This window comes from Poecile atricapillus, chromosome 35 (genome assembly GCF_030490865.1).
Source record: "Poecile atricapillus isolate bPoeAtr1 chromosome 35, bPoeAtr1.hap1, whole genome shotgun sequence".
Lineage (NCBI taxonomy): Eukaryota > Metazoa > Chordata > Aves > Passeriformes > Paridae > Poecile > Poecile atricapillus.
Window position 1 is genome coordinate 1,253,721 of NC_081283.1, and position 18,522 is coordinate 1,272,242.

Here is an 18,522-nt window from a genome sequence, read left to right on the forward strand (position 1 = left end):
GGGTGCAGCCCCTGAAGGGGAGGATTTGGGGGTCCCGCAGGTGCAGCCCCAGAGGGAAGGGGAGGATTTGGGGGTCCCTGTGGGTGCAGCCCCTGAAGGGGAGGGTTTTGGGGGTCCCTGTGGGTGCAGCAGCAGCTCCGCAGCACTCGGGGCCCCCGGAGGTGCCGCCTCTCGGGTTTTGGGGCCACCCCGAGCTGTTCCCTTTGAGGTGCTCCAAGGGCAGGGGTGCAGCCTCGGGGTGTCGCAGGGTTTTGGGGTTCGTTCCCCTGTGGTAGTGGGTTTTGGGGGTCCCCAAATTAGTCACCGCAGGAGAGGGTCCGCAAGAGGCCTGGGGGGGCTTTGGTACCCCCAGGAAACAGGGAGGTGTTGGGGTGCCCCTGAGGAGCCCCCAGGTTGGGGGTGACTCTGAGGAACCCCATTTTTGGGGTGACACTGAAGACCCTGTGTTGGGGTGACCCCAAGGCCCCCTCACGCTTGAGGTGCCCTGAAGCCCCCTGGTTTTGGGGGGTACCCCTGCAAACCCCTTTTTGGGGTGTCCTCAAGGACCCCCGTGTTTGGGAGTGTCCCAGCCCCCTGCTTTCGGCGTGTCCCCAAGACACCCCCATTTTGAGTAGCCCCTGCCCCCCCATTTTTGGAGTGAGCACGACAACCCCCTTTTCTTGGGGGTGACCCTGAAAGACCCCCGGTTTTTGGGGTGACCCACAGCTGGTTTTGGGGTGCCCTCGGGGCCATGGCGTGGGCGCTGAAGCTGCCGCTGGCCGATGAGGTGATCGAGTCGGGGCTGGTGCAGGATTTCGACGCCAGCCTGTCGGGGATCGGGCAGGAGCTCGGCGCCGGCGCCTACAGCATGAGGTACCGGGGACCCCAAAACAGACGGGGGACCCCAAAACATCCTGGGGAAGGCAGGGACTGTGCAAGGAGTGGGGAGCCCCAAAATGAGCTGGAGGTTGCAGGTCAGGCAGCACCTCAGCACCGGGGCCTGCAGCAGAAGGGGACCCCAGCATCTCCAGAGGCACCCCAAAGTCTCCAGAGGCACCCCAAAGTCTCCAGGGGTCCCCAGAATCTCTGTGGGCCCCAGAATGGGCAGGGGATGCTGGGGGAAAGGGGAACCCCAAAATGTGCCAAAGTTGGGGCGCCAAGGGGGGCACGGGGCTGGATTGGGAGGGAAATGGGGTTGGAGCTAGGATGGGTTTGGGGTTCAGTTGGGATGGGTTTGGGGTTCAGTTGGGATGGGTTTGGGGTTCAGTTGGGATGGATTTGGGATTTTTTTGGGATGGATTTGGGATTGATTTGGGGTTCAGTTGGGATGGGTTTGGGGTTCAGTTGGGATGGATTTGGGGTTCAGTTGGGATGGATTTGGGATTTTTTTGGGATGGATTTGGGGTTCAGTTGGGATGGGTTTGGGGTTCAGTTGGGATGGATTTGGGATTGATTTGGGGTTCAGTTGGGATGGATTTGGGATTTTTTTGGGATGGATTTGGGGTTCAGTTGGGATGGGTTTGGGATTTTTTTGGGATGGATTTGGGGTTCAGTTGGGATGGGTTTGGGGTTCAGTTGGGATGGATTTGGGATTTTTTTGGGATGGATTTGGGGTTCAGTTGGGATGGGTTTGGGATGCAGGTGGCCTGGAGCTGTGGTTGGAGTAGGGAAGGAGCAGGGCTGGAGTTACAGTTGGAGTTGTAGTGGTTGGAGTCAGTACTTACAGGTGTACCCCAGGTGCTTACAGGTGTATTCAGATGGCCACAGGTGTATTTCAGGAGAGCAGATGGTACCTGAGGACAGGTGTTGAGGTGTGCAGGTGGTACCTGAGGACAGGTGTTGAGGGTTAGGTGAGTGGGTGGTACCTGAGGACAGGTGTTGAGGTGTGCAGGTGGTACCTGAGGACAGGTGTTGAGGGTTAGGTGTGCAGGTGGTACCTGAGGACAGGTGTTGAGGGTTAGGTGTGCAGGTGGTACCTGAGGACAGGTGTTGAGGTGTGCAGGTGGTACCTGAGGACAGGTGTTGAGGTGTGCAGGTGGTACCTGAGGACAGGTGTTGAGGGTTAGGTGAGTGGGTGGTACCTGAGGACAGGTGTTGAGGGTTAGGTGAGTGGGTGGTACCTGAGGACAGGTGTTGAGGGTTAGGTGTGCAGGTGGTACCTGAGGACAGGTGTTGAAGGTAAGGTGTGCAGGTGGTACCTGAGGACAGGTGTTGAGGTGTGCAGGTGGTACCTGAGGACAGGTGTTGAGGGTAAGGTGTGCAGGTGGTACCTGAGGACAGGTGTTGAGGGTAAGGTGTGCAGGTGGTAGCTGAGGCAGAGCTGGGTTGCTGGGGGGGCTGTTCCCCCAGGTCCCAAGGCCCGGTTGGATTGGAGGAGTCCCTGACCCCGCTCCCCAGCTCACCTGTCTCAGGTGACTCTGCCCCTCTCCACAGCGATGTCCTGGCTCTGCCCATCTTCAAGCAGGAGGAATCCAGTTTGCCGCCGGAGAACCAGGACAAGCTGCTCCCGTTCCAGTACGTCCTGTGCGCCGCCACCTCCCCCGCCGTCAAACTGCACGACGAGACCCTCACCTACCTCAACCAAGGTGAGGCCACACCTGTCCTGCACAGGTACCACCGGGAACCGCCCCAACAGGAACAGTCTGCCTGTGGGAGTTGTCGTTTCCCTGGGAAAATTGCCGCTTTCTGGGTTGTTCCTGATAGGAAATGGGAAGGGGCTGTGCCTTCACCTGGCTGTGCTCTGCCCAGGTGGAGCTTGAGTCACCTGGGGGGTCTCACCAGGGTAAGGTGTGGGCACTGGAAGGTGGTGACAGGTGTGTGTAGGGTGGATACAGGTGTGTGTAAGGTGTATCAGTATAGGTGTGTGTAAGGTGTATCTGTATCTGTACAGGTGTGTGCAGGGGGTTACAGGTGTGTGTCATGTGTATCTGTACAGGTGTGTGTAAGGTGTGTCTGTACAGGTGTGTGTAAGGTGTGCCTGTACAGGTGTGTGTAAGGTGTGCCTGTAAAGGTGTGTGTAAGGTGTATCAGTACAGGTGTGTGTAAGGTGTGCCTGTACAGGTGTGTGTAAGGTGTATCTGTATCTGTACAGGTGTGTGTGGGGTGGTTACAGGTGTGTGTAAGATGTGCCTGTACAGGTGTGTGCAGGGGGTTACAGGTGTGTGCAGGGTGTATCCATACAGGTGTGTGCAGGGGGTTACAGGTGTGTGCAGGGTGTATCCATACAGGTGTGTGCAGGGTGTATCCATACAGGTGTGTGCAGGGTGTATCCATACAGGTGTGTGCAGGAGGTTACAGGTGTGTGTAAGATGTGCCTGTACAGGTGTGTGCAGGGGGTTACAGGTGTGTGCAGGGTGTATCCGTACAGGTGTGTGCAGGGTGTATCCATACAGGTGTGTGCAGGGTGTATCTGTACAGGTGTGTGCAGGGGGTTACAGGTGTGTTCAGGGTGTATCCATACAGGTGTGTGCAGGGTGACTCTGCAGGATGGCAGTTACAAGTTCAGGCTGTACCTGCTGCTTCCAGGTACAACTAGAAGCTCTGGGTTGGTGGGACCCCAAATGAATGAGGAGCTCAGGTGACAGGTACAGGTGACAGAAAACGCTCAGGTGCCCTCCTGCCCTCAGGTCAATCCTACGAGATCCGGATGTTGGACAACAGGAAACTCGGGGAGCTGCCGGAGATCAACGGGAAGCTGGTGAAGGTGAGCAGAGGGCACAGGTACCCCTGGCCAGCTGTGCCCATCCCAGCCAGGTGCTCTCTGGGGCCCTGGCTCCTGGGCAGGGGTGAGAGATACACCTGGCAAGGGGGGTTCCCTTTGCCCCTTTTTGGCACAGGGAGGGGCTGCACATCTGGCCAGGTGTGCCAGGCAGGGGTGGGAAATACACCTGGCTGGGGGGGGTGGTTCCCTTCACCCTTTTTTGGCACAGGGAGGGGCTGTACATCTGGCCAGGTGTGCCAGGCAGCTCCAGGTGATGTTTCCCCCTTCCCCAGAGCATCTTCCGGGTGGTTTTCCATGACCGGCGGCTGCAGTACACAGAGCACCAGCAGCTGGAGGGCTGGAGGTGGAACAGACCTGGCGACAGGATCCTGGACATAGGTGAGTCTCACCTGGCTGGGGCAGGTGGGGAGTCCCAGGTGAGCCTCACCTGTTCCCCCCACAGACATCCCAATGTCCGTGGGGATCATCGACCCCCACGCAAACCCAACGCAGCTCAACACCGTGGAGTTCCTGTGGGATCCGGCCAAGAGGACGTCGGTCTTCATCCAGGTGAGGGACAGGTGGGCTCTGCCTCATCCAGGTGAGGGACGGGTGGGCAGTGCCTCATCCAGGTGAGGGACAGGTGGGCAGTGCCTCATCCAGGTGAGGGACAGGTGGGCAGTGCTCCACATCCAGGTGAGGGACAGGTGGGCAGTGCATGATCCAGGTGAGGGACAGGTGGGCAGTGCATGATCCAGGTGAGGCACAGGTGATCCCAGGTGCTGCCCTGTGGATCCTGGCTCTGCTCTGGGCTGTCCCGGCTGGCTGAGGCGCTCCCCCAGGAACTCACCTGTCCCCAGGTGCACTGCATCAGCACGGAGTTCACCCCGCGCAAGCACGGCGGCGAGAAGGGGGTTCCCTTCCGCGTGCAGATCGACACCTTCAGGGAGAATGAGAGCGGGGAGTACACGGAGCACCTGCACTCTGCCAGCTGCCAGATCAAGGTGTTCAAGGTACCTGCGGGCCCCTCCCACCTGGACTGACCTGGGAGTCCGTCCCAGTTTGTACTGGGGGCTGCTGGTGCCGCTGACACCTCCAGCCCCAACCGGGTGGTGCAGGTGATGGGAGGGGCTGGGAGGGGTCATTCCCGCTGTGGTCACACCTCGGGGTGCCCATGACTCCGTCCCACCTGTGACACCCCCAAAATCTCACCTTGCCTCCTCTTTTCTCACCTGTTCACCTCGTTGGGGGGGGTCAGTGGGGTTTGGGGTCCTGCTGGGCCCTCCCCTGGTCTACCTGGGCCAAATTCCTTCACCTGTCAGTGCAGGTACAGCCAAGTTTAAATTTCTTCAGGGATTTGCCAAGGGGAACACCTGGCTACCTGTGGAGGTTCCACATCTGTGATTCCCATGGGATTTGGGTGAAATTCCCCCAGTTTTGGATAGAGAAGGGACTCAGGTGTTCAAGGTGTGGCAAAGTCAAGGCCAACCCTGTGACCTCGTGTCCAGGTGCAGTTTGTCCCCCCAGAATCCCACCCCCTACGTGGGTGATGCAGATGGAAGTGTCTTGTGGGGTTACAGGTGTCTTCAGGGGGTTACAGGTGTATTCAGGGGTTACAGGTGTGTTCAGAGGGTTACAGGTGTCTTCAGGGGGTTACAGGTGTATTCAGGGGTTACTGGTGTGTTCAGAGGGTTACAGGTGTATTCAGGGGGTTACAGGTGTATTCAGGGGGTTGCAGGTGTATTCAGGGGTTACAGGTGTATTCAGGGGGTTACAGGTGTATTCAGGGGGTTACAGGTGTGTTCAGGTGTTACAGGTGTATTCAGGGGGTTACAGGTGTGTTCAGGTGTTACAGGTGTGTTCAGGTGTTACAGGTGTATTAAATGTTGTCACACCCTTTCCCTGCTGAAGCTTTCAGGAAAAGCTTTTCCCAGAACTGCTCCTTTTCTCTCTGTCAAGCACCAAGAAGGCTGTGTCACCTGTCTCACCTGTGTCACCTGTTTCACCTGTCTCACCTGTCACTTGTCTCACCTGTCTCACCCGTCACACCTGTCTCACCTGTGTCACACCTGTATCACCTTGTCACCTGTGTCACCTGTGTCTCACCTGTGTCACCTGTCTCACCTGTCTCACCTGTCTCACCCGTCACACCTGTCTCACCTGTGTCACACCTGTATCACCTTGTCACCTGTGTCACCTGTGTCTCACCTGTCTCACCTGTCTCACCTGTCTCACCTGTCACCTGTCTCACCTGTCTCACCTGTCTCACGTGTCTCACCTGTCACCTGTCTCACCTGTCTCACCTGTCACCTGTCTCACCTGTCTCACCCGTCTCACCTGTCTCACTTGTGTCACACCTGTATCACCTTGTCACCTGTGTCACCTGTGTCTCACCTGTCTCACCTGTGTCACACCCGTCTCACCTGTCTCACCTGTGTCACACCTGTGTCACACCTGTGTCACCTGTGTCACCTGTCTCATCTGTCTCACCTGTGTCACACCTGTCTCACCTGTCTCACCTGTCTCACCTGTCTCACCTGTCTCACCTTGTCACCTGTGTGTTTCCCACACACCTGTCCGTGCGTGTCCCTGTGCAGCCCAAAGGAGCCGACCGGAAGCAGAAGACGGATCGGGAGAAGATGGAGAAGCGAACACCCCACGAGAAGGAGAAGTACCAGCCGTCCTACGAGACCACCATCCTGACGGAGGTGAGCTCACCTGCCTGCTGGGACAGCTCTGCTCCAGGTGTTTGTACCTGCCAGGCACAACCGGGGGCGCACAAGGTGCCCCAGTGCCTGAAAAAGGGCTCTGGGGACATTGTTCACCTGAGCTGGCCAGGTGTGTGTGTGTGTGTGTACAGCTGTGTGTGTGTGCAGTGCAGGTGTGTACAGGTGTGTGTGTGTGCAGTGCAGGTGTGTACAGGTGTGTGTGTGTACAGCTGTGTGTGTGTGCAGTGCAGGTGTGTACAGGTGTGTGTGTGTACAGCTGTGTGTGTGTGCAGTGCAGGTGTGTACAGGTGTGTGTGTGTGCAGTGCAGGTGTGTACAGGTGTGTGTGTGTACAGCTGTGTGTGTGCAGTGCAGGTGTGTACAGGTGTGTGTGTGTACAGCTGTGTGTGTGCAGTGCAGGTGTGTACAGGTGTGTGTGTGTGTGTACAGCTGTGTGTGTGTGCAGTGCAGGTGTGTACAGGTGTGTGTGTGTGCAGCTGTGTGTGTGCAGTGCAGGTGTGTACAGGTGTGTGTGTGTACAGCTGTGTGTGTGTGCAGTGCAGGTGTGTACAGGTGTGTGTGTGTGTGCAGCTGTGTGTGCAGTGCAGGTGTGTACAGGTGTGTGTGTGTGTGCAGCTGTGTGTGCAGTGCAGGTGTGTACAGGTGTCTGTGTGCAGGTGTGTGTGTGCAGGTGTGTGTGTGTGTGTGTGTGTACAGCTGTGTGTGTGCAGTGCAGGTGTGTACAGGTGTGTGTGTGTGTGCAGCTGTGTGTGTGTGCAGTGCAGGTGTGTACAGGTGCGTGTGTGTGTGTGTACAGCTGTGTGTGTGTGCAGTGCAGGTGTGTACAGGTGCGTGTGTGTGTGTGTACAGCTGTGTGTGTGTGCAGTGCAGGTGTGTACAGGTGTGTGTGTGTGCAGTGCAGGTGTGTACAGCTGTGTGTGTGTGTGCAGCTGTGTGTGTGCAGTGCAGGTGTGTACAGGTGTGTGTGTGTGCAGTGCAGGTGTGTACAGGTGTGTGTGTGTGCACAGCTGTGTGTGTGTGCAGTGCAGGTGTGTACAGGTGTGTGTGTGTGTGCAGCTGTGTGTGTGTGCAGTGCAGGTGTGTACAGGTGTGTGTGTGTGTGTGTGTGCAGCTGTGTGTGTGCAGTGCAGGTGTGTACAGCTGTGTGTGTGTGCAGTGCAGGTGTGTACAAGTGTGTGTGTGTGTGCAGGTGTGTGCAGTGCAGGTGTGCAGGTGTGTGTAGGTGTGTGCAGGTGTGTACAGGTGTGTGTAGGTGTGTGCAGGTGTGTGTAGGTGTGTGCAGGTGTGTGTAGGTGTGCACAGGTGTGTGTAGTTCAGGTGTGTGCAGGTGTGTGTAGGTGTGTGCAGGTGTGTAGGTGTGTGCAGGTGTGTGTAGGTGTGTGTAGGTGTGTGTAGGTGTGTGTAGGTGTGTGTAGGTGTGTGTAGGTGTGTGTAGTTCAGGTGTGTGTAGGTGTATGTAGGTGTGTGCAGGTGTGTGTAGGTGTGTGCAGGTGTGTAGGTGTGTGCAGGTGTGTGTAGGTGTGTGTAGGTGTGTGTAGGTGTGTGCAGGTGTGTGTAGGTGTGTGTAGGTGTGTGTAGGTGTGTGCTGGTGTGTGTAGGTGTGTGCAGGTGTGTGTAGGTGTGTGTAGGTGTGTGCAGGTGTGTGTAGGTGTGTGCAGGTGTGTGCAGGTGTGTGTAGGTGTGTGCAGGTGTGTGTAGGTGTGTGCAGGTGTGTGCAGGTGTGTGCAGGTGTGTGCAGGTGTGTGCAGGTGTGCACAGGTGTGTGTAGGTGTGTAGGTGTGTGTAGGTGTGCCGGTGTGTGCAGGTGTGTGCAGGTGTGTGCAGGTGTGTGCAGGTGTGTGTAGGTGTGTGCAGGTGTGTAGGTGTGTGCAGGTGTGTGCAGGTGTGTGTAGGTGTGTGCAGGTGTGTGCAGGTGTGTGTAGGTGTGTGCAGGTGTGTAGGTGTGTGCAGGTGTGTGCAGGTGTGTGTAGGTGTGTGCAGGTGTGTGCAGGTGTGTGTAGGTGTGTGCAGGTGTGTGCAGGTGTGTGTAGGTGTGTGTAGTTCAGGTGTGTGTAGGTGTGTGCAGGTGTGTAGTTCAGGTGTGTGTAGGTGTGTGCAGGTGTGTGTAGTTCAGGTTTGTGTAGGTGTGTGCAGGTGTGTAGGTGTGTGCAGGTGTGTGTAGGTGTGTGTAGGTGTGTGTAGGTGTGCAGGTGTGTGTAGGTGTGTGCAGGTGTGTGTAGGTGTGTGTAGGTGTGTGTAGGTGTGCAGGTGTGTGTAGGTGTGTGCAGGTGTGTGTAGGTGTGTGCAGGTGTGTGCAGGTGTGTGTAGGTGTGTGCAGGTGTGTGTAGGTGTGTGCAGGTGTGTACAGGTGTGTGTAAGTGTGTGCAGGTGTGTGTAGGTGTGTGTAGTTCAGGTGTGTGTAGGTGTGTGTAGGTGTGTGTAGTTCAGGTGTGTGTAGGTGTGTGTAGGTGTGTGTAGGTGTGTGCAGGTGTGTGCAGGTGTGTGCAGGTGTGTGTAGGTGTGTGTAGGTGTGTGCAGGTGTGTGTAGGTGTGTGCAGGTGTGTGCAGGTGTGTGTAGGTGTGTGTAGGTGTGTGTAGGTGTGCACAGGTGTGTGTAGTTCAGGTGTGTGTAGGTGTGTGCAGGTGTGTAGGTGTGTGTAGTTCAGGTGTGTGTAGGTGTGTAGGTGTGTGTAGGTGTGTGTAGGTGTGTGCAGGTGTGTGTAGTTCAGGTGTGTGCAGGTGTGTGCAGGTGTGTGTAGGTGTGCCAGTGTGTGTAGGTGTGTGTAGGTGTGTGTAGGTGTGCACAGGTGTGTGTAGTTCAGGTGTGTGTAGGTGTGTGCAGGTGTGTAGGTGTGTGTAGGTGTGTGCAGGTGTGTGTAGTTCAGGTGTGTGTAGGTGTGTGTAGGTGTGTGTAGGTGTGTGCAGGTGTGTGTAGTTCAGGTGTGTGTAGGTGTGTGTAGGTGTGTGCAGGTGTGTGCAGGTGTGTGCAGGTGTGCACAGGTGTGTGTAGGTGTGTGTAGGTGTGTGTAGGTGTGTGTAGTTCAGGTGTGTGTAGGTGTGTGTAGGTGTGTGTAGGTGTGTGTAGTTCAGGTGTGTGTAGGTGTGTGTGTACAGGCACACCTGTGCTCACCTGTTGTGTCCCCAGTGCTCGCCCTGGCCCGAGGTCACCTACGTCCCCAGCTCGCCGTCCCCCGGCTTCAACAGCTCCCACAGCAGCTTCTCCATCGGGGACGGGTGAGCGGGGCCGGGAACCGGGAATGGGGGACACGGGGACACCAGTGTCACCCAGGGACACCCCAGGGACACCAGTGTCACCCAGGGACACCTGTGTCACCCAATGTCACCCCAGGGACACCCCAGGGACGCCCCAGTGCCACCCCAGGGACACCAGTGTCACCCCAGTGTCACCCAGTGACCCTAGTGCCACCCCAGTGACCCCAGTTCAACCCCAGAGCCATCCCAATGCTACCCCAGTGACCCCAGTGCCACCCCAGTGTCACCCCAGTGTCACCCCAGTGACCCCAGTGCCATCCCAGGGATCCCAGTGCCACCCCAGGGATCCCAGTGCCACCCCAGTGCCATCCCAGTGACCCCAGTGCCACCCCAGTGTCACCCCAGTGCCACCCCAGTGCCATCCCAGTGACCCCAGTGCCACCCCAGTGTCACCCCAGTGTCACCCCAGTGCCATCCCAGTGACCCCAGTGCCACCCCAGTGTCACCCCAGTGCCATCCCAGTGCCATCCCAGTGACCCCAGTGCCACCCCAGTGCCACCCCAGTGTCACCCCAGTATCAGCCCAGTGCCATCCAGTACCAGTTCCAATGTCCCAGTGTCCCAGTGACCGTGTCCCTCTGTCCCCAGCAGTGGGTCCCCGAGCCACCAGCCTGACCCCCCCGTGCCCCTGGCTGACGTAAGTACCTGTCCAGGTACACCTGGGGACTCCAGGGGACACACCTGGGGTCACCTGCACACACCTGGGGTCACCTGTACACACCTGGGGTCACCTGCACACACCTGGGGGCTCCAGGGGAGCACCTGGGGTCACCTGCACACACCTGGGGTCACCTGTACACACCTGGGGTCACCTGCACACACCTGGGGTCACCTGTACACACCTGGGGTCACCTGCACACACCTGGGGGCTCCAGGGGACACACCTGGGGTCACCTGTACACACCTGGGGGCTCCAGGGAAACACCTGGGGTCACCTGTACACACCTGGGGTCACCTGTACACACCTGGGGGGCTCCAGGGGACACACTTGGGGTCACCTGTACACACCTGGGGGGCCCCACCCGCGGTGGAATTCACACCTGAGCTCACCTGGGAGCATTTCCAGCTCACCTCTGAGCTCATCACCTCAGCCCACCTGCTCAGGGCCTCATTTCACACCTGTGCTGAGCCACCCTGAGCTCACCTGTGCCCCTGCCCAAGTGTGAGCACCTGTCCAGGTCACCTGGCAGCACCTGTGTCCCCCCGTGTCCCCCCAGACGCTGCTGCCCACCTGGACCCCGCAGGAGGCGCAGCAGTGGCTGCACCGCAACCGCTTCTCCACCTTCTCACGGCTCTTCAGGAACTTCTCAGGTGAGTCCTGCCCCTCACCTGGGCCAGGTAATCCATGACCCTCACCTGGGCCAGGTCATCCCTGACCTCACCTGGGCCAGGTCATCCATGACCTCACCTGGGCCAGGTAATCCATGAACCTCACCTGGGCCAGGTCACCTCCCCTCACCTGGGCCAGGTAATCCATGAACCTCACCTGGGCCAGGTCATCCCTGACCTCACCTGGGCCAGGTAATCCATGAACCTCACCTGGGCCAGGTCATCCATGAACCTCACCTGGGCCAGGTCATCTCCCCTCACCTGGGCCAGGTCACACATGAAACTCACCTGAGCCAGGTCACCCCCCTCACCTGGGCCAGGTGAGATTTCCCAGTTTTCAGTGAAATCCCAGTTTTTCTAACCCAATCTGGCTCCTCCCCCAGCTCACCTGGCCCAGGTAACACAAGAGGGGCTGATTTTGGGGAAACTGGCAAACAGCAGTTTTGGGAAAAGGAGGTGAAAATGGATGGGGACAATGGAGCTGAAAAATGGGGATTGGGGAGAAAAAGATGATTTTGGGGAAAAACAGCTGAAAATGCCAACTTTGGAGAAAATAGAGATGGAAAATCCTGAATTCAGGCAAAAAATGAGCTGAAAAATGCTGATCTTAAGGAAAATGAAACTAGAAAATGGCAATTTTGGGAGGAAGCAAAAAGTGAAAAATGCTGATTTTGGGGAAAATACAGGTGAAAAATGCCAAATGGGCAAAATGAAAGTGAAAACCTGATCTTGTGGAAAACAGAGGCAAAAAATGCTGATTTTGGTAAAGCAAACTTGAAAAAGGGGAGTTTGGGGGAAGACTGAGCTGAAAAATGCCAGGTTGGGGGAAAAATAAAGCCAAAAATTGCTGATTTGGGGGAAGACAAAGCTGGAAAATGCCGGGTTTGGGATAACCAAGCTGAAAAATGCTGGTGTGGGGGAAAACAGGGGGAAAACGTTGAATTTGGAGGAAATCAGTCTGAAAATTGCTGATTTGAGAGAAAATGAAGCTGGGGGGAGAAGGGTAAAAAGTGATGATTTTTGGGAAAACTGAGATGGAAAATAAGAATTTAGAGAAAACAAAGGTGGGAAATGCTGATTTTAAGAAAAAATGAAGTTGAAAAAATGCTGGTTTGTAGAAAACAAAGCCAAAAAAAATCCGATTTGGGGGAAAGCCAAGCTGGAAAAGGCTGATTTTGAGGAAAACCAGGTGAAAAATACCAGTTTTGGACAAACAGAGGAGAATTTGGGGTGAATTTGGGCCTTTGGGGGTTTGCAGGAGCAGATCTGCTGAAGCTGACGCGGGAGGACGTGATCCAGATCTGCGGCCCCGCCGACGGCATCCGGCTCTTCAACACCCTCAAGGGCAGGTACGGGATGGGGACTCACCTGGGGGGGCCAGGACTCACCTGGGGGGGCTGGGACTCACCTGGGGGGGCTGGGACACACCTGGGGGGGCTGGGACTCACCTTGGGGGGGCTGGGACTCACCTAGGGGTGCCAGCACTCACCTGGGGGTTTGGGACTCACCTGGCCCAGCCTTTTCCCATGCGAGTCAGGAATGTAGAGGAACTCTGGAGAAGGAAATGCAGGTGGGAGAGAGGAATTGGGAATTATTTTACTTTGAGAGCCCAGGAGTGGAGGCACAGGCCAGGAATTGCTGTTGACTCAGGAGCTGTCCCCACCTGTGACACACACAGGTGGAGTTACCTGCCCAGAAGGTTCCCAGAAGGGGGATGTTTCTCACAGCTTCCCCTAAAAAGCAGGGATTTGCCCCAGGGGTTTTACACACCTGGAGCACTTTGGAAGGCTGAGAGGGACGGAGTGTCCAGGTGGGAATGTCTGGGGAGCATCAGCTGAGACACGGGACAGGGGAGGGGCTCCAGGAGCATTCCAGGTGGGAATTCCTGCCCCATGGCACCGGGAATGCTGAGCCAGGGTCACCAACCCCCGGGGGGACACCTTGGGGTCAGCCAGGTGGGGACGAGGGTTTTCCTCTGGGATGAGCTTGTCCAGCTCCTCCTGAGGACACCTGGCAGGGTGGGAGCCCAGGTGACCCTCACCTGTCCCAGGATGGTGCGGCCCCGCCTGACCATCTACGTGTGCCAGGAGTCCCAGCACGGCCGGGACCCCCAGCACGAGCACGAGGACGGCGACAGCAGCACCGGCACCTTCTTTGGTGAGGGGGATTGGGAACCTGGGGTCACCCTGGGGGATTGGGAACCTGGGATCACACCTGGGGGATTGGGAACCTGGGATCACACCTGGGGGATTGGGATCACACCTGAGGAATCTGGGATCACCCCTGGGGGATTGGGATCACACCTGGGGGATTGGGATCACACCTGGGGGATTGGGATCATCCCTGGGGGATTGGGATCACACCTGGGGAACCTGGGATCACACCTGGGGGATTGGGATCACACCTGGGGAACCTGGGATCACCCTGGGGGATTGGGATCACACCTGGGGGATTGGGATCACACCTGGGGAACCTGGGATCACCCTGGGGGATTGGGAACCTGGGATCACCCTGGGGGATTGGGATCACACCTGGAGGATTGGGATCACACCTGGGGAATCTGGGATCACCCCTGGGGGATTGGGATCATCCCTGGGAGATTGGGATCACACCTGGGGGATTGGGATCACACCTGGGGGATTGGGAATCTGGGATCATCCCTGGGGAATCTGGGATCACCCTGGGGGATTGGGATCACACCTGGGGAATCTGGGATCACCCTGGGGAACCTGGGATCACCCCTGGGGGATTGGGATCACACCTGGGGGATTGGGATCACACCTGGGGTATGGGGAACCTGGGATCACCCTGGGGAACCTGGGATCATCCCTGGGGGATTGGGATCACACCTGGGGAACCTGGGATCACACCTGGGGGATTGGGATCACCCCTGGGGGATTGGGATCACCCCTGGGGGATTGGGGTCATCCCTGGGGAATCTGGGATCATCCCTGGGGGATTGGGAACCTGGGATCACCCTGGGGGATTGGGATCACACCTGGGGAATCTGGGATCACACCTGGGGAATCTGGGATCACCCTGGGGAATCTGGGATCACACCTGGGGGCTCAGGAAATGGGGATGTGCTGGCAGCTGTTTGCAGCAGAGCACCCGATGGCCCCATCCCTCACTCCCTCCTGGGATCACCTGTGCCCTCACCTGATCCCTCACCTCTGCCCTGACCTGTGCCCTCACCTGATCCCTCACCTCTGCCCTGACCTGTGCCCTCACCTGTGCCCTCACCTGATCCCTCACCTGTGCCCTCACCTGATCCATCACCTGTGCCCTCACCTGATCCCTCACCTGTGCCCTCACCTGTGCCCTCACCTGACTCCTCCTCACGTCTCACATGTGCTCTTGCCTGTGTCCCCACCTGTGAGCACAGAGCTCACCTGAGCCCTCTGTACCCCTGGGGGTCCTGCCCCAACCCCAGCAGATTTCCCTCCCTCAGTGCCACCACACAGGTGTTGACATCTCACCTGTGCCACAACTGGGAGCACCTGTGAGAATCCTGGTGCCTCCCCCAGTACCTGGTGGAGGAGCTGGGGAGGGGCTGGGGAGGGGCTGGGGTTCAGCATTCCCGTCCTGCTGGGGGTAAAACCCACCTGGAGCAGTCCAGGCTCAGGTGCCAGAGCTGAGCCCGGCCCCGGGCGGCTGTGGGGACACACCTGGGCAGGTTTGGGGACACACCTGGGCAGCTGTGGGGACACACCTGGGCAGGTTTGGGGACACACCTGGGCAGCTGTGGGGACACACCTGGGCAGCTGTGGGGACACACCTGGGCAGGTTTGGGGACACACCTGGGCAGCTGTGGGGACACGCCTGGGCAGGTTTGGGGACACACCTGGGCAGGTTTGGGGACACACCTGGGCAGCTGTGGGGACACACCTGGGCAGGTTTGGGGACACACCTGGGCAGCTGTGGGGACACACCTGGGCAGGTTTGGGGACACACCTGGGCAGCTGTGGGGACACACCTGGGCAGGTTTGGGGACACACCTGGGCAGGTTTGGGGACACACCTGGGCAGGTGTGGGGACACACCTGGGCAGCTGTGGGGACACACCTGGGCAGGTGTGGGGACACACCTGGGCAGCTGTGGGGACACACCTGGGCAGGTGTGGGGACACACCTGGGTAGGTTTGGGGACACACCTGGGCAGCTGTGGGGACACACCTGGGCAGGTTTGGGGACACACCTGGGCAGCTGTGGGGACACACCTGGGCAGGTTTGGGGACACACCTGGGCAGCTGTGGGGACACACCTGGGCAGGTTTGGGGACACACCTGGGCAGCTGTGGGGACACACCTGGGCAGGTTTGGGGACACACCTGGGCAGCTGTGGGGACACACCTGGGCAGGTGTGGGGACACACCTGGGCAGGTTTGGGGACACACCTGGGCAGGTTTGGGGACACACCTGGGCAGCTGTGGGGACACACCTGGGCAGGTGTGGGGACACACCTGGGCAGCTGTGGGGACACACCTGGGCAGGTTTGGGGACACACCTGGGCAGGTATGGGGACACACCTGGGCAGGTATGGGGACACACCTGGGCAGGTTTGGGGACACACCTGGGCAGGTTTGGGGACACACCTGGGCAGGTTTGGGGACACACCTGGGCAGGTTTGGGGACACACCTGGGCAGCTGTGGGGACACACCTGGGCAGCTGTGGGGACACACCTGGGCAGGTTTGGGGACACACCTGGGCAGCTGTGGGGACACACCTGGGCAGCTGTGCGGACACACCTGGGCAGGTTTGGGGACACACCTGGGCAGGTATGGGGACACACCTGGGCAGCTGTGGGGACACACCTGGGCAGCTGTGGGGACACACCTGGGCAGGTTTGGGGACACACCTGGGCAGGTGTGGGGCTGCTCTCTCTCTCCTGCAGTTTACCACGCCGTGTACCTGGAGGAGCTGACGGCGGCCGAGCTGACGGAGAAGCTGGCGCAGCTTTTCCGCGTCCCCGCCCAGCAGATCCAGCAGATCTACAAACAGGGACCCACCGGGATCCACGTCCTGGTCAGCGACGAGGTAACGCCCACCTGCCCCACTGGGACCCCCTGGGGGGCTCACCTGGGGAAATGGGATCAGCAGGGATCACCTGGGCATCTCCAGCCCTTTGGAACCCAAACCCTTCCCAAAACCCCTGAATTGCTGTTGTTTGGGGGGCTTTTTCAGATGATCCAGAACTTCCAGGATGAATCCTGCTTCGTTCTGGACACCATGAAAGGTGTGTGAGTACCTGGGGCTCAGTGTTTGGGCCACACCTGTGTCAGGTGACCCCACCTCACCTCCCCTCACCTCTTGTGGAGTGACCTTGGCTTCCTTTGCAGCCGAAAGCAACGACAGCTACCACATCATCCTGAAATAGGGGGCCAGCTGAGGGACAGGTGAGGAGCACCTGCAGCCTCTCAGCATACCTGGACACCCTCCACTCCCAGCACAAGGACACAAGCAGAGATCTGGGAACCCCCAGGTGGTGTTACCTGGCCGCCCTCCTCGCAGGGAACACCTGGAGACCCTCTGGAGAGCCCCCAGGTGTGGTTACCTGGCAGCCCTTGCCACAGGTGACTCCTGGCATGGACAGGATGCTCCATTGCTGGAGCTCTGAGGCACCAGGTGTTCACTCACCTGGGACAGGTGTGTGCAGGTGTGAAGAGATCTTTTAAGGTCATCAAGAATTTCATATCCAGATTTAATTATGGAAAATTGGAGGATAAAGGAGTAACTCAGGGGGAGGGAGGGTGAGGGGACATTGCTGCATGTTTTGGGGAGAAAAGCAAAGATTTCGCTATTTCTGCTGAATGTGTGAAGTGATTGAAGCGGCTCTGGGCAGGTGTCCAGGTGAGGGATCTGCCCAGGTGTGGGAGGTCAATCCCAGGTCCCTCAAGACTTGGATGCTCCAGGTAATACCAGACTCAGCCCATGAGGTGTTTCAGGCAGAAAAACAGGAAAAAAGACAATCTAAAGCAAGGATTTGATTTAAATAAAGCCAGGGTGGGATCCAGGTGAGGAAGGTCCTGGCTCAGGTGACAATCGTGACAATCTGGCCAGTGCAGGTGGTCAGCATCACCCCAGAACTTCCCCAGGACTGAGTAACATCTCCAGAATCACCCCAAACATCTCCCCCAAATCATCCCCAAGACCACACAAAAATCACTCAAAACCACCCCCAAGTAATCCCCAAAATAACCCCAAACTACCCCAAAATCACCTCCAAGAATCTGCCAAATCACCCCAAGATGGGCCCAAAATCACCTTGAAATATCCCTGAATCTTCCCCCAAATTACCCCATCACCACCCAAAATTGCCTCAATATCATCCACAAATTACCCCAAATCCCCCGTGCCCCTGCTGGGACAGCCTGGAGGAGGGGAAATCCTCACTGGGATTTCACCTGGAAAAGGTGAGGGTGGGGGACACAGGGGGCTGTGATCCTTTCATTTCCCTTTCATTGGTCAATAACTCTGGGATGGCCCAAATTCGGTGCCCCCTGACCCAGCTGGGGGCACAGAGGGCAGCAGTGGTGGTGGAGGGAAGAAGAATTTTCTGGAGGCAGCAACGAGATCAGGAACAGGAACAGCAGCGTTGGTACCAAGCGGTTCAGGAGGACCCCGGGTCCTGGCCCTGCTCTCACAGCAGAAATTAACCCTGTCCTGGCCACAACCAGGGCATTCCCCACCCCTTACTGCACACCCTCCACTCATTCCTGATCCTACACCCTCCACTCATTCCATATCCCACACCCTCCACTCATTCCTGATCCCACACCCTCCACTCATCCTTTATTCCACACCCCACGTCACGTTCCAGCTGGACCCACACACTCAGGAGTTTCACCCCTGGCTGTCCCGGGTGTCTGTGGGGTTGGTCAGTCCTGGCTGCCGATGTTTCCACCCTGGATCTGTCCCAGGACACCGGGGAGCATCCAGAGCTCGCAGCTGCTGCAGCACCATCCATCCACAACCAGCGGGACAGAGCTCCACGTTCCAGACTCCTCACCCCAAAGTCAAAGCCCCTTGAGGGACGTTTGTGTCTCCCTCTGCATCTCCCGCCAGGAGCAGCCAGGTCCATGAGCAGAAGCAATCGAGGGATGGATTTGCTTTGCTTGAGGCAGGGCTGATCCAAACTCTTCCCGACGCGTTCCTCGTTCCCTCCTACATCAGCCGGGGCTGGGCAGGGCAGGGTCACACTCGGCTGTTCTCTCACCAGGGGATCCCCGTGCTCGGAGGTCCCACCACCCCTGCCTTGAGTGCGGTTTTTAAGAGCCCATTACAGATCCCCAGGGCTGGTGCCTGACAGAGAATGTGACACCCCCAGCCCATCCTGAGCTCTCTGGCCCGGGGGTCCCTGAGGCCATTCTTGAAATGAGTCCCACGTGTCCCACTCGGTCCTTTCAGCGCTGCCACATCACCGTGGGACCAGTTCCCCAAGGGTGCTGCTGCAGGTGGTGCTGGGAGGCTCAGGCTGCATCTCCAGCCATGCACTGGTGCCTCCCTTCCCTGGCAGGTTTGTGGCGCTGGTTTAGGT

The 18,522-nt window shown here is 58.0% G+C and overlaps 1 protein-coding gene and 1 long non-coding RNA gene across 4 annotated transcripts; one reads left to right on the top strand and one right to left on the bottom strand.

Moving 5' to 3' along the window:
* The first annotated feature begins 46 nt into the window (after positions 1-46).
* TFCP2 (transcription factor CP2) lies at positions 47-17,012 on the top strand. 3 transcript variants are annotated; one of them, XM_058861240.1, is made up of 15 exons: positions 47-852; positions 2,413-2,564; positions 3,606-3,682; positions 3,973-4,078; positions 4,143-4,249; positions 4,540-4,692; positions 6,277-6,387; positions 9,532-9,620; positions 10,247-10,295; positions 10,876-10,969; positions 12,246-12,336; positions 13,038-13,144; positions 15,880-16,022; positions 16,170-16,221; positions 16,325-17,011. In XM_058861240.1, exons 1-15 carry the CDS (start codon positions 731-733, stop codon positions 16,360-16,362), a joined length of 1,491 nt encoding a protein of 496 aa, XP_058717223.1. In that variant the 5' UTR covers positions 47-730; the 3' UTR covers positions 16,363-17,011. The 3 variants fall into 3 exon arrangements, 2 of the variants coding, with proteins under 2 accessions (XP_058717223.1, XP_058717224.1); XM_058861241.1 differs by having other exon boundaries at positions 51-852; positions 10,250-10,295; positions 16,325-17,012; XR_009280213.1 differs by lacking the exon at positions 16,325-17,011 and having other exon boundaries at positions 50-852; positions 13,075-13,144.
* On the bottom strand, positions 13,044-14,515 carry LOC131590882 (uncharacterized). The gene is made up of 4 exons (XR_009280216.1): positions 14,048-14,515; positions 13,539-13,559; positions 13,401-13,498; positions 13,044-13,162 (listed from the first exon to the last, which is right to left on the bottom strand). It is a non-coding gene; the product is annotated as an uncharacterized LOC131590882 (long non-coding RNA).
* Positions 17,013-18,522: the final 1,510 nt, after the last annotated feature.

What these genes read in the sequence shown, in the direction of transcription:
- TFCP2 (XM_058861240.1), top strand. Translation starts at nt 731, where the DNA reads ATGGCGTGGGCGCTGAAGCTGCCGCTGGCCGATGAGGTGATCGAGTCG. An exon ending in AGCTTCTCCATCGGGGACGG is followed by an intron (nt 9,621 to 10,246) that starts GTGAGCGGGGCC and finishes CTCTGTCCCCAG; the next exon opens with CAGTGGGTCCCCGAGCCACC. An exon ending in ACGTCCTGGTCAGCGACGAG is followed by an intron (nt 16,023 to 16,169) that starts GTAACGCCCACC and finishes GGGCTTTTTCAG; the next exon opens with ATGATCCAGAACTTCCAGGA.